The 14,829-nt window shown below is 35.0% G+C and overlaps 2 protein-coding genes across 3 annotated transcripts in view; both read right to left on the reverse strand.

Moving 5' to 3' along the window:
* LOC102538218 (retinol dehydrogenase 12-like) overlaps positions 1–14,829 on the reverse strand; it is a 305,649-nt gene that overhangs the window by 47,776 nt on the left and 243,044 nt on the right. The gene's annotated exons all lie outside the window — the stretch shown is intronic.
* ALMS1 (ALMS1 centrosome and basal body associated protein) overlaps positions 1–14,829 on the reverse strand; it is a 135,787-nt gene that overhangs the window by 40,715 nt on the left and 80,243 nt on the right. The window contains exons 13-15 of one of the 2 annotated variants that reach the window (XM_072937564.1): positions 9,358–9,486; positions 5,477–5,647; positions 73–172 (exon numbers count right to left, since the gene is read on the reverse strand). In XM_072937564.1, the coding sequence (XP_072793665.1) occupies positions 73–172; positions 5,477–5,647; positions 9,358–9,486 (400 nt within the window). The remainder of the gene's footprint in view (positions 1–72; positions 173–5,476; positions 5,648–9,357; positions 9,487–14,829) is intronic. The other variant, XM_072937565.1, reaches the window with a different exon arrangement.

A 14,829-nucleotide genomic window follows, 5' to 3' on the forward strand; every position in this document is an offset into this window, starting at 1 on the left:
CCACAGACAAGTAATCTGCTCCACCCTACTCCCAAACAAAATACATTAGGAAAAAAAGCATCTCAGGCCTTACCACGTAAAAGCTGTGACAGTTTTGGGGGCTTTATAACATGTGACAGTTTTGGGGAGAGGCTGGAAAGTTTTCCATATTTCTTTGCATACAATGACTTTGCTGATTTGATGCAACAGTAAGCAAATAAAAAAATAAATAAAAAAACTTCAGATCAGGTTATCTTTTTCAAAGCAGAAAAGCAGATTTGAACAACTCTATAAAGTCCTTTCGCCTATTCAAAGTTTTTGTCACTTACGGAGAAAATTTCGTTATTAAATGTAATCTTAGAAAAGTATCTGTATCATCTAGATTTTATATATAGTACTCATGTAATTTTTTAAAATCTGAGATTGTATCCTTTTAAACTTATCTATACTTAGGTTTTTGTTTTTTTGGTCATACTTGTAAGAGATTTATCTACCTTATTGGTCTTTTAAAATCAGCTTTTTCTTTTTTATCACATGAAAAAACTCAAGTGCAAAATAATATGTTGGTAAATAAATTAAAAGTCACCAATACAACAACTAGAATACAGTCATTAAAGTTAATAATGTTTATACATTAGATTGACAAGAGATTCATTTCCTATCTCTAAGAACGAATATTTTTCAACAAAGCAATCAGAAAGGCAATAGAGGTGACTAAAAACAACATAATGAACAACAATGTATCTATCATAGAGCTTAATAAATAAAACATTATAGATATAACGATAATGATTCCCTGTGTAAAGCCTCAATAATACCATTCTCTCTTTTCAGTAACAAACTTAAACTGAATTTAGAGTCTGTCAACCTCCAGGACATTTTTGAAAAAATTTTTTTTTCAACTATATTGCATATTTTAATCAACAATGCACCAGATTGTTTTGCATGTCTTTAAACCTTACATAAAGGGTATAACACTACCTTAAGTAACGTGCCTTTTACACTCAGTATTATGACTTGGGAATTTACTCATAGTGACTCTGATTTTCAATGTTATGTAGTATCTATTGAATTAATGTATCAGTTCACCTACTGATCAGTTTTAGGCTATTTCTAATTTTTTTACAAACTGAAGTACAGTTAATTCACAAAGTTGTGTTAATTTCCGGTGTGCAGCATAGTGAGATAGATAGATAGACCTTTTCCTATTCTTTTTCACTATAGGTGATTACAAGATATTGAATACTGTTCCCTGCGCTATACAGTAGGACCTTGTTGTTTATATCTTTTATATATAGCAGTATCTGCAAATCTCAAACTCCCATTTTATCCCTTTCCACCCCTTTAACCTGCTGGTAACCAGAAGTTTGTTTTCTTTGTCTGAGTCTGTTTCTGTTTTGTAAATAAATTCATTTGTCTCCTTTTTTAGATTCCACATATATATAAGTAATATAGAGTATTTTTCTTTCTCTTTCTGGCTGACTTCACTTAGTATGACAATCTCCGGGTCCATCCATGTTGCTGCAAATGGTATTATTTGATTCTTTTTTTATGTTTGAGTAGTACATTTCTAATTGTTTCATATTAAGAAGCATTAAAATCAACATTATTGTAAAACATCTTTGTAGGTTGTATGAGTTACCAATCAGCTTCTCTGTCTTTGTCTTTGAATTGTTTGATGTCTTTTGGTGCAAAAAGTTTGTCATTTTAATACTATTACATTTATTTTCTTTTTCCTTCATGGTCTGTGTTTCATATGTCTTATTTAAGAAATCATTATTTCATGGTCAAAAGATGAACACCTAAATTCTAAAAGCTTGAAGTTTTCCTTTTTACATTTAATATCTCTGGACTACATTTTTGTTTAGTGTGCAGTAGGATCTATCTGGTTTTATGTTTTCTTAAACATAAAATCAGTGGCCCAAACACAACTGAGCAGTTCCTCCTGTTCCCATGGATTACGATATCATCTCTGTCATATATTATGTTTCTACATTCATAGGTGTTTCTGGGTCATAAACTTGTTTCACTTTCTCTGTTTATTCCTTTGCAAATAAGGTCTTAAATAAGTTATATATATATGTAGTAAATCTTCATGTCTGGTATGGCAAGTTCCCTTACCTTACTCTTTAAATATACTTCTTGATTTTCCATAAAAAATTTAGAATCAGCTTACCAAGTTCCATGAAAAATCCTACTGGAATTTTGAGTAGTGATGCACTGAATTTAGAAGTTAATTTGGTGAGAACTGACATCTGTAATATATTATTTTTGTATAAATCTCCCATTATTTAGGTGCTCCTTAATATAGTTTAGTGAAGTTTTACCATTTTCTCTACATTATTCTTGCATGTCCTTTGTTAGATTCATTTTTAAGTACCTTATTTTTTGTTGTTTTTAAAAGAGGTATCTTTTTTTTTTTTGATGGAGGTACTGGGGATTGAACGCAGGACCCTGTGCTTGCTAAGTTTGTGCTCCATCACCTAGCTGTTGTTTCCTTACCCCCAAAGAGGTATCTTTAAAAAAAAAACCCTTTTGCATTGTGTATCAGAAGGCATGTACCAAGAAATGAACACAGAGCTCAGTGAATTGTCAAAAAGTGAACACGTACCCGGGTTAAAAAAAAAAAATCTGGCTAGAAGCCTACATGCTCCTCTCATTCTTCCAATCTCTCCCAGGCTGAGCATCACACTCCATTTTAAATGCAACAAATTACTTTTACTTCTGAATTTTGTATAAATGGAATGAAACAGCACATTTTCTTTTATGTCTCGCTTTCTTCTCTTACATTATATTTGTAAGATTCATTAGGTGCTATAACATATATTTGTCCTTTACTCATTCTTATTTGCCGGTTAGTATTCAATAATGTTAATATGCCTCAATTTATCCACACTACTGGAAAAAATAATAGACATCTGGGTAATTTCCAGTTTGGAGCTGTAACAAAAACTGCTGTAAAGAGTATTCATGTGTGTCTACTGATGCTTGTGCACATCCTTCTCTGTGGAGTATAAAGTTAGGAACAGAACAGCTAGGTTATGCTTTAGTGTAACTTAGTAGATAATAGCAAATTGCTTTCCAAAATCACTCTACCAATTTATATTCTTACCAGCAGTGAATAAGTACTATTGTTCTATATTCTTACCAACATGGTATTATCTTTTTCATTTCAGCTATTCTAATAGGTATGCAGAGATACTGTCATTGCATTTCCCTACTGATGACTTAAGTTGAATATGCTGCATATGTTCATCAGCTATTGGATATTCTCTTTTATAAAGTACCTATTTTAAGTCTTTTGCCCTTTTTTCAAGTTGGATTGATTATCTTTTTCTCATTGATTTATATGAGTTCTTTTTATATTCTGGATGTAAGTCCTTTGTGAACTATGTATTGTAAATATCTTCTCCACTCTGTGCCTTGCCTTTCACTCTCTTATTTGGTGGAATACACTAATTTAATGTGACATATTTGTCAATATTTTCCTTTATGGCTATTATTTTGGGGCCGTGGGGGAAGAAATCCAATTTAATAAGTCTTTTCTCATTTCAAGATTATAAGGACATACTCCTCTGTATTTCCTTACAGAAGATAGATCGACCTACCTACCTATCTAATCTAATCTATCTGTCTGTCTGTCTGTCTATCTATCTATCTATCCCTTTCACATTTAAATCTACAAAGTATATGGAATTGATGTTGGTATATAGTGTGAGGTAGCGGGTCAGTGATGCAAAGTTTGGAAGTAGACCAACAATGATAGAAATAGGAGGTCTCTGCAACAAGTGGGAGGTTACAGGGGTCCCTCAGGTAACAAAGCCTGATTTTATTTCAAATATAGCATCCTTACTAAATGTGGCCTAGAGGTGAGTTATAGCTGGTAAGTTCACTGCACAGACTTCTGACAGAGTTCCCTTAGTCTATCATTTTGTTCCCTGTCAGTTTTTCCATATCCACCCCGTCTCAAGTGTCTGACAGTGGGACCCAATTGCCATTAGCACACAGCTAGTATATGAGAGTTTTCATGTATGACTTCTGCCTTTTGATTTCCTTGGCAGCCTCGATGTTAACTGGCAGATGTGCTTCTTTTCTCTCATTTCAAAAGGCACTTACAAGCAGACTTCAATGTGCTTTTCGGTGCAACAAAAAGTTATCTATACAAATAAATGTGTGCACTTTAATAAGCAGCCTTTCTTTTGGTTTCCTTATGACAGCATTAACACCATCACGTGAAGTCATTAGCACTATACCAAAACTGGAACGTAGAGCCACCCTGTGTCTGAATACTGTCCAGGGATTAGTAGCTCCTGTTTGGCTAACAGCTACGCACAGGAACAAAAAAAAAATGTAAATGCAACAAAGCAACACAGGCAATTATACATGCAGAATTTTCAGCGGCTCCTGGAATTTTCACTTAATACTACTGTATATCAACTAAAGAAGCACAATGTCAGTGACGCAGAGGAAAAAATCACACAGATCCCTAAAAATTTAAAGCTTTTATTGAACAGTGGGGCCTATACCTGGGGATAAGGTTGAAAACTCAAATATCCACAGTGGCCAGACAGACAAGGTGGATGCATGAAAAAGACTGGGTCTGAGTTGTGGGGACTGAAGCAAAGAGGAGAATGTATGTCCTCTACAGAGTATGGCCATGCCTCAGGAGCAGCTTATAACTGCACAAGGTGAGTACAAGCAGATATTCTGACTTTTCAACAGAAACCCAAAATCTTATTTTGAAATGTTGGCAGCAAAATTTTAAAACACCATGTGAGCCATACGCTTTCCTGGAGAATCCAGCCTATAAGATACTTGTTTACTTTATCTGACAGATAAATTCATGAGGCATTTTAATCAAGATTTTCTACGGATTTTAGTCTTTAAAACATACTTAATTGGATATCATTTCATTTCAAAAGTTGAAACATTTCCCATAGTGAAAATAGTTTACAGCTTTCAAAAATCTGTTAAACATTTTAAAAGATTTTATATTTTCTTCCCTAGAAAAATACCATATAAGATCGCTCATATCTGGAACCTAAAAAAAAAAAACACAAAATACAAAACAGAAATAGATTCATAGACATAGAATACAAACTTGTGGTTGCCAAGGGGGCAGGGGGTGGGAGAGGACAGACTGGGATTTCAAAATGTAGAACAGATAAACAAGATCATACTATATAGCACAGGGAAATATATACAAGATCTTATGGTAGCTCACAGCGAAAAAAAATGTGACAATGAATATGTATATGTTCATGTATAACTGAAAAATTGTGCTCTACACTGGAATTTGACACAACATTGTAAAATGACTATAACTCAATAAAAAAATGTTAAAAAAAGATTTTATATTTTCTTTCTTATGTACACCCAATAAAATAGCTAGGAGAAAAGTGCATAACAAAGTAGGGAAATAAAGACAGACTAGACAATATTTTCACATAGGATGTATGGGAAAAAAAAAGCCACAAAATACACAAAGCCAATCTACCTGCATGATCTTTCTGAAAGGGTTTTTTCCCCACTGACGAGGGTGCTTTAGAAACCACTCTCTTACTGTAGATCCCCTCTTTATGTTTAATGTTAACAGTGTCTGCCAGGTCATCATTCCTTGTGCCTAGCACCTGAGCCGGGAAGTCTGGAGCAATGGCATCATTAGATCCTACAGAAAAATGGGAAAGTAGTACAGTTAACACAAATATAGATATTAAGTTGAAAACAGACAAAAGATTTACCTCTTAAAACACTTCTATAAAAAAGGCACTGCAATGGGAGTGTTCCAGGGTGATCAGAAGGAAACATCAATCAAACTTAACCTGACAGAAACTTGCAAAATTGCACCAATACAGTGGAGAAGCAAATGATGTAAGAGGAGACATACAGAGCATTAGTTCAGAAAGGAAACAATTTTCAGCTGAGGAATGTTTTCAGAGGAGGAGAAAGTAGACTGTACCTTGGAAAGTAAATAGGCTTTTTGAAATACTGAAAGGAAGGGAGAAAGAAAGGCATTTTAGTTAGAGGTTATGGCATTAGCAAAGATAAAGAGGCAGGAAAACAAACAGTATACAAAAAGAGCAGACAGCTTTGTGGTCAGACTGGATTACAGATTTCATTAGAAAGAGTGGTGGGGGATATTAAAAAATAATTGCTTGGGACAAAAATTCAGCAGGGCATGGAATCCCAAGCTAAAGAGTGAAAAGAGAGTAAATTTTATTGTACATGAAATGCAACATCATTAAGGATTTGTTAATAAAGGGAAAATGTAATCAGTTACATTTTTGGAAGATTAATCTGACAATACAAAACAAAACACTGTAAGGAAAATTTTATGTGATAAAGAAGTATGAGATTTGAAAGTAACTTTATTTTCTTTTAAAATATATTTCAATATTCTTATATCCACTGATATAGGAACTGATAAGAGAAGTTTATCCATGCCAGATGTAAGAGGCAAAAGAACATCTCCGGACACACAAGAGTTTGTGGAAACTATAGAATTATCTTCTACGAAAATGTTTTTTTCTTTCTTATCTGGTATTCTATACTCCATGTGTTTGCTAAGCACGTAAAATGTGTGTGGCAATAAAAGCTGGGTAAGTATCAGTTCATCAGTATAGTGCAAATATAAATAAGTCATGAAGAATTTTTCAGGACAAATTCAAGGATCCTCTTAATTAAGCCTTCTGGTCATATGTACACTGAGCTTTTTCTTAGCTTCTGTGGCCTCACTTTGTTTTATCAACTCCCTACCTCTCTGGTAAATGCTTAGTGTCCTTTCTTCTACCAAATCTCTCAATGATGGAGTTCTCAAGGGTCAGAACTCTCTTCCTGGATGAATTCTCCGATGCATGGAACACTATCTATATGCTGATGATCAACAAAGTGTATATCTCTAGCTGGAATCTTTCTTCTGAGCTTCGAATTCTAGCATTCAAGACACAGCTAGCCTCTATAGCATTTTGGGAAGAAATGAGAAAAAGAGGTCTCTTTCTCATAAAAAATTAAGTTTTTATATATTATGGTACAACACAAACAACTGTGCATGAAGGTCTATTCACCACCACCCTTTGTTCTCCAAGAAAGGGGACTTTGTCAGGTTCAGAGTTAGGTGGGGAAGAATAATTAAGTTCCCGAGGGCAGTGGGTGGACGTGCAAGAGAATCAACCTTGGAGCTGAGAGGCAGTGGAAAGGGAGTGTAGTCACATATATGTGTTTACACCAATGAGTGTATGTGTACTTATTTAACTGTATCTGTGCAGGGCTGTAGGATGTGTAAGTGTAGATTTATATTTGGGGGAGGAAGAGAGGTAAAATTACTGCTCCAGAACTCTAACAGCAGATTTGGAACCTTCATACCCACCTGTGTGTTTTCATAAAAAACAGCATGTTTATGATGTGAACAGTGACACCTTCTATTTGGGGCCCTTCAGTACAACCTCATCATCTGTAAACAGAACCTGTCTACATTCAGTTGCAGATTTAACAACTCTAGATGGACCAGGAATAGAAATCTCATTTTTAACATGTCTGAAGCAGATACTTTGACCATCTTCCCCAAATCTGCTTCTTTCTTAGACTTCTCCATCTCAGTAAAAAGCACCTTTATTTGCCCAGTTGCTTACTCTAGAAAACTGGAAAAAACTAAAAAAAAAAAACAAAGAAAAATTGTTTTCACCTCCTTCTCTCTCATTCTCTGTAGTCTAGCACCAAGCCCTGGAGGAACTATTTCTCAAAAATAAGATGTGTCCACTTCTCTCCATCTCTATCATCATCACTCTAATCCTAGATGCTACCATCTCTGATACTGACCACTGCAAAAGCCTTTAACTAATGTCCTCACTTGCACTTCTTAACTTCCCTCCCACCTAGGTCCCCTGCCTTTCTATCCACAAGCCATTCTCCAGATAGCAGCCCCAATAAAATTTACAAATGTAAATCAACCACAGTTGCCTACTAGAATAAAATTCAAACGCCTTACTATGGTTGACGCAACCCTGCATGATCTTGAACCTACCTAGCTTTAATCATATCTAGCCATCACTCTGCTCTATCCACACTGCCTTTTCTCATCTGTCAAATGTACTCAACTTTTCTGTTTCTGGAGCTCTGCGCAGAGGTTCCCTCTGACCAGAGGTTCCCTCTGACCACAACACTCTCACTCCCCCACCCTTCCTGCCTAACATACTTATATCCTCTAATTCTCAGCTTAAAAGTTTCTTCTTTGGAAAGGTCTTTATGAGCTCCTAAAACTAAACTGGATCCTCTAATTCTCTTAGAACTCTATTTTCTTGACATATCATTTGTAATGATGTACTTATTTGTGTCTATTTGCTTAATATCCGTCTCCCTACCTGAACATGATTGTAGGGAACATGTTTTATTTTGTATACCCCTACACACGTAGCACCTAGGATAGTCTCTGCCAGGAACAAGTAAGAGCTTTATTATTTCTTGGTTGAAGAAACAAATGAACATGAGCTGAAAATTTGTCACTTAAAAAAAATCAATCTGATAATTGTAAAAATTCAGAAAAATATGCAAAAAACAACAACAAAAAAACCCCCAAATCTGGCCAAACTTGTTATACATCATTCTAAATGAACGTATAGTGAGATCACAACATATGAACTTATTTACAAACTGGAAATAGACTCACAGACATAAAAAGCAAACTTAATGTTACCAGGGGGCTATAGGGGTGGGGAGGGATAAATTGAGAGTTTGGGATTTGTAGATACTAACTACTATATATAAAATAGATAAATGACAAGGTCCTACTGTATAACATACGAACTATTATATTCAATATCTTATAATAGCCTATAATGAAAAAGAACATGAAAAGAAATATACACACACACACATACATATATGAATCACTATACTATACACCAGAAATGATCAAAACATTGTAAATCAACTGTACTTCAACAAAAAAAACAAAAATACATACCTGTATTTTTATTTATTAAACTGTTAGATCAAAAGTAAGTATTTTTATGTTCTAATAACTTAGTATGTGTTTGAAAAAATACTTCATGTATTTATATATATTCCAAGCAATGATGAGAAAGACTATCATTGAAACACTAAGGGTACTGTGAACAGAGGAAACTTGGAAACTTTTGTCTTAGATGGAGTCCACTAACCCAAACAAATAATTGTTCATATAGTTTTCTTCAAATATTTATTAAATGTTTGAGTGTACATTGTACATCTAAACAAATGAACCACAGACTGAGTCATAAAAAATTCCATATTTCACTGAAAGATTAAATAGCACTGAGCTTTCACATGTTATTCCAGAATTAACCAGCCAATCTACAAATAAAATTTCACAAAATAAAATTTTGAACAATTTCTGCATAATACCTGAGTGTGAGCTCTCAATGGTGGTGTCTGATTTGGAATCCAGAGACAAAGAAGGAATTTCTTTCAATTGTGGAACATAGTACATCTTCATAGTACCAGAAGGCTTATATGGCAACAGTGAAGGTTGGTCTAAAGAGATAAAAATCAAAACAATTAATAAGAAAACCTTTATTAATTCACTGAACAAATATTAAGTACCTTTATTGTGCAAAGCAGTTTTTAAGATTCTTGGGAAGTTTTCAAGAATCTTGGGATGTATCAGTGAACTAAACAGAAAAGTATCTATGCCTTCAAGAGCACTAGCATTCTAGAGGGAGATACACAGTAAACAACATACTAAATAAGAAAATTATCTAGTATTTCAATAAGTTACAAGTAATATTAAAAAATTAGAAAATGCTGAGGAAGATTAGAAATACAGAGGACATTGCAGCAGGATGCAACTTAAATAAATAAAGTGATAAGGGTCGCTTTTATTAAGAAGATGAGGTTTTAGCAGTCTGTTACATATACAACTGGCTCTCTAACTAAGAAACAATTTATCTTATATTGAACCCAAACTTGGTCACTGTTAACCCTTACTACTGGTCTTTGGAGGTCCTGCCTCCAGAGTCACAGAAAATAAATCTAATTCTCTTCTTTGTGGTAGATTTTAAAACTAAGTTTTCCATTATAAAAGTATAAATTCCCAATATTAAGAAAATATATAGAAGTAAAAAAGACAAATTCCTACCCCTCAAAGATAACCATTGTTAACATTTTAATGTATTTCCTATATATCATTCTTCTGTTTATTTGTTTACATATTTGCATATAGTATGTATCATTTAGAATTTAGCTTTTCTGCTTTACATTGACAATAAAATATTTATTTTCCATCTTAACATTTTTTTACAGTTATACTACAGATTAAGTGTATTTAACTCTTCTCCTAATGTTAAAAATTTAGAGTGAACTAAATTTTTAATTATCAAGAATTCAGTGAAGTTGAGAGGCTGGCATCACTGGAGTGGTGGCATAGCTGTTTCCTCTGGATATACATCACATATTGAGAAGAAAGAGTATCAAGAACTAAATGTTCTATTTAAACCTGCAGTGGTTGCTCAGAAAATAAATGAAGATGCAGATCAAAAGTTAGTGGTTTACATGATCTTCATGCAAGAACATTGTACTAAACTAAAGGAGAGAAGTTTGTGTTGATCAGCAACTTTGGCTAAGAAAGTTGAAGCAAATTTTCAAATACTCAACTTCTAAGATTACTGGATTAAGACAGTGGAGTAAAAGGACCATTAGCTCACTTTCTCTCACAAACACAACAAAATCACAATTGCTGAACAACCATCAACTTAAAAAAAAAAAAAGACAGAACCTACTTAAAAAGATCATCAACACCTAAAGACATAAAGACTGAACCACAGTGAGATGGTAGGAGGGGTACAACTGCGATATAATCAAATCCCATGCCCCCAGAGGGGGAGACTCACAAACTGGAGAATAATTATATTGCAGAGGTTCTCTCACAGGAGTGACAGTTCTGAACCCCACATCAGGCTTCCCAGCCCAGGGGTCCATAAGCAAGAAAAGGAGCACCCAGAGAATTTGGCTCTGATGGCCAGCAGGGCTTAACTGTGGGAGTGCCACAGGACTGAGGGGAAACTTCACTCTTAAAGGGTGAGACTTCGCTCTTACAGGGTACACAAAAAATCTCATGCTCACTGGGACTCAGGGCAAAAACAGCAACTTCATATGAACCTGGGCCAGAACCTACTTATTGATCTTGGAGGGTGTCTCCTGGGCAGGCTGTGGGGCAGCTGTGTCTAACCCCGGGGACATAAAAGCTGGTAGCAGATGTAACGGGGAGTATTTATCAGCATGAACTCTTCTCTAGGCTGACATCTTGCTTGGGTCATTAGCACCAAGACCTGGTCCCACTCAACAACCTGCAGGTTCTAGTGCTCGGATCCCTCAGGCCAAATAAATAACAAAGCCCCACCCATCAGCAGACAGACTGCCTAAAGACTTTTTGAGCCCCCAGCCACCTCTAGGCACATGCCTAGAGCAGCAGCTCCACCAGCTCCATCTCCCAGTGATCAGGCACTGGACCCTCCCTCCAGGATGTCTGAACAAGCCCCTGGACCAGCCTCACCCACCAGGATGCAGACACCAGAAGCAAGAGAACTACAATCCCACAGCCTGTGGAACAGTCTAAAAACATAGGTCAGACTCTACCCCTGAACCAGCTGGTCCCTGGCCCTTGGGTGACAAGAAGGGAGTGCACTGCTGGGAAGTACAGGACATGTCCTATAGAGGGCCACTTCTCCAAGGTCAAGAAATGTAATTAGCCTACCACAAACATAAAAATTCAACTAGAAATTTAGACAAAATGAAGTGGCAGAGGAATATGTTCCAAAGAACAAGATAAAATCCAAGAAGAAGAAATAAGTGATGTGGAGATAGGCAATCTTCTTGAGAAAGAGTTTAGAGCAATGATCGTAAAGATGGTAAGAGAACTTGGGAGGAGAATGGATGCACAGAGAGAGAAGTTAAAAGTTTTTAACAAAGAGTTAGAAAATACAAAGAACAGAGTTGAAGAATACAATAACTGAAATGAATTAAAAACTAAAAGGAACCAATCAATAGTAGACTAAATGAGGCAGAAGAATGCATCAAAGAGCTAGAAGACAGATTACTGGAAATCAAAACCAGAGAACAGAAAGGAAACAAACAAAAAGAATGAAAAGAAATGAGAATAGTTTGAGAGACCTTGGGGACAATATCAAGTGTACTAATACTTACATTATAGGGGTCCCAGAAAGAGGAGAGAGGGAGAGAGGCCCTGAGAAAATATTTAGAGGTAACAGCTGAAAAATTAACTTGGGAAAGGAAACAGTCACCCAAGTCCAAGAAGTTCAGAGAGTTCCATCCAGGACTAGCCCTAAGAGGAACACACTTAGATATATTATAATTAAATTGACAAATTAAAGATAAAGAGAGATTAAAGTAACAAGGGAAAAGCAACAGATAACATACAAGGGAACTCCCATAAGACTATCAGCTGATTTTTCAGCACAAATTCTACATGGCAAAAGGGAGTGGCATGACATATTTAAAGTGATAAAAAGGAAAAACCTACAACCAAAAATACTCTAACCAGCAAAGCTCTGGTTCAAATTTGATGGAGAAATCAAAAGCTTTACATATATATATATGTAGACTGCTATACCAAAACCTCATGGTAACTACAAACCAAAAACCTATAGTAGACACACACACAAGAAAGAAAAAGGAATCCAAACATAACACTAAAGATAGTCATCAAATCACAAGAGAAGAGAACAAAAGAAGAAAAGGAAAACAAAGACTTACAAAAACAAATCCAAACAATGAACAAAATGGCAATAAGAACATACATATCAGTAATTACATTAAATGTAAATGGACTAAATGCCCCAACCAAAAGATACAGACTGGCTGAATGGATACAAAAGCAAGGCTTATACATTTGCATGGAAATCAAAAGAAAGCTGTAGCAATATTTATATCAGATAAAATAGACTTTAAAATAAAGACTGTCACAAGAGATAAAGAATAACACTACATAATGATCAAGAGATCAATCCAAGAAGATAATATAACAACTGTAAATATACATGCACCCAACATAGGACAATCTCAATATATAAGGCAAATGTTAACAGACATAAAGGGAGAAATTGACAGTAACACAGTAATGGACTTTAATACCCCATTTACATCAATGGACAGTTCATCCAGACAGAAAATCAATAAGGAAACATAGGCCTTAATGCATTAGACCAGACAGACTTATTTAAAATTTATATAGCATTCCACTTGAAAGTAGAATACATATTCTTCTCAAGTGCACATGGAACATTCTCCAGGACAGATCACATGCTGACCCACAAAGCAAGCCTTGGTAAATTTAAGAAAACTGAAATTGTATCAAGCATCTTTTCTGACCCAATGCTATGAGACTGGAAATCATCTACAGGAAAAGACTGCAAAAACCACAAACACATGGAGGTTAAACAATATGCTACTACACAACCAATGGATCACTGAAGAAATCAAAGAGAAAATAAAATACCAAGAGAAAAATTAAAAAAAAAAAAAACCCACGATGATCCAAAACTTCTGGGACACAGCAAAAGCAGCTCTAAGAGGGAAGTTTATAGTGATATAAGCTTACTTCAACTAACAAGAAAAATCTCAAATAACCAAACATTACACCTAAAGCAACCAGAAAAAAAAACAAACAAAACCCAAAGTTAGCAGGAGGAAAGAAATCATAAAGATCAGAACAGAAATAAATAAAAGAGACTACAAAGTCAATAGAAAAGATCAATGAAACTAAAAGCTGGTTCTTTGAAAAGATAAACAAAATTGATAAACCTGCAGCCAGACTCATCAAGAAAAAAAGGGAGAGGGCCCAAATCAATAAAATCGGAAATAAAGAAGGAGAAGTTACAACCGACACGACAGAAATACAAAGGATCATAAAAGGCTACTATAATAAAAACAAGCCAATAAAATGGGCAACCTAGAATAAATAGACAGATTCTTAAAAAGACAATCTCCCAAGACTGAACCAGGAAGAAATTAAAAATATGAAGAGACCAACTACCAGTACTAAAATTAAATCAGTAATTTAAAAACTCCCAACAAAGTCTAGGACCAGAGGCTTCACAGGTGAATTCTACCTAACATTTAGGGAAGAGTTTAATGTCCATCCCTCTGAAACTATTCCAAAATATCGCAGAGGAAGGAACACTTCCAAACTCATTCTATGAGGCTACCATCATCCTGACACCAAAGACAGACAAAGATATCACAAAAAAAGAAAACTGCAGGCCACTTATGAACAGAGATGCAAAAATCCTCAACAAAATACTAGCAAACCAACTTCAACAATACATTAAAAGGATAATACGTCATGATCAAGTGGGATTCATCCCAGGGATGCAAGAATTTTCCAATATCCACAAATCAATCAATGTGATATACCGCACTAACAGAATGAGGAATAAAAACCATATAATCATCTCAATACATGCAAAAAAAAAAAAGCTTCTGATAAAATTCAACATCCATTTATGATAAAAACTCTCCAGAAAGTGGGCACAAAGGAAATATACCTCAATACAATAACGGCCATATATGACCAAACCCACAGTTAATATCATACTCAATGGTGAAAAGTTGAAAGCATTTCTTCTAACATCAAGAACAAGACAAAGATGCCCATTCTCATCTCTTTTATTCAACAGTTTTGGAAGTCCTAGTCTCAGCAATCAGAGAAGAAAAGGAAATAAAAGGGATTCAAATTAGAAAAGAAGTCAAACTGCCATTGTTTGCAGATGACACAATACTATACACAGAAAATTCTAAAGACGCTACCAGAGAACTATTAGAGCTCATCAATAAATTCGGCGAAGTTGTAAGATACAAAAT

Source organism: Vicugna pacos, chromosome 15, assembly GCF_048564905.1.
Source record: "Vicugna pacos chromosome 15, VicPac4, whole genome shotgun sequence".
Classification (NCBI taxonomy): domain Eukaryota; kingdom Metazoa; phylum Chordata; class Mammalia; order Artiodactyla; family Camelidae; genus Vicugna; species Vicugna pacos.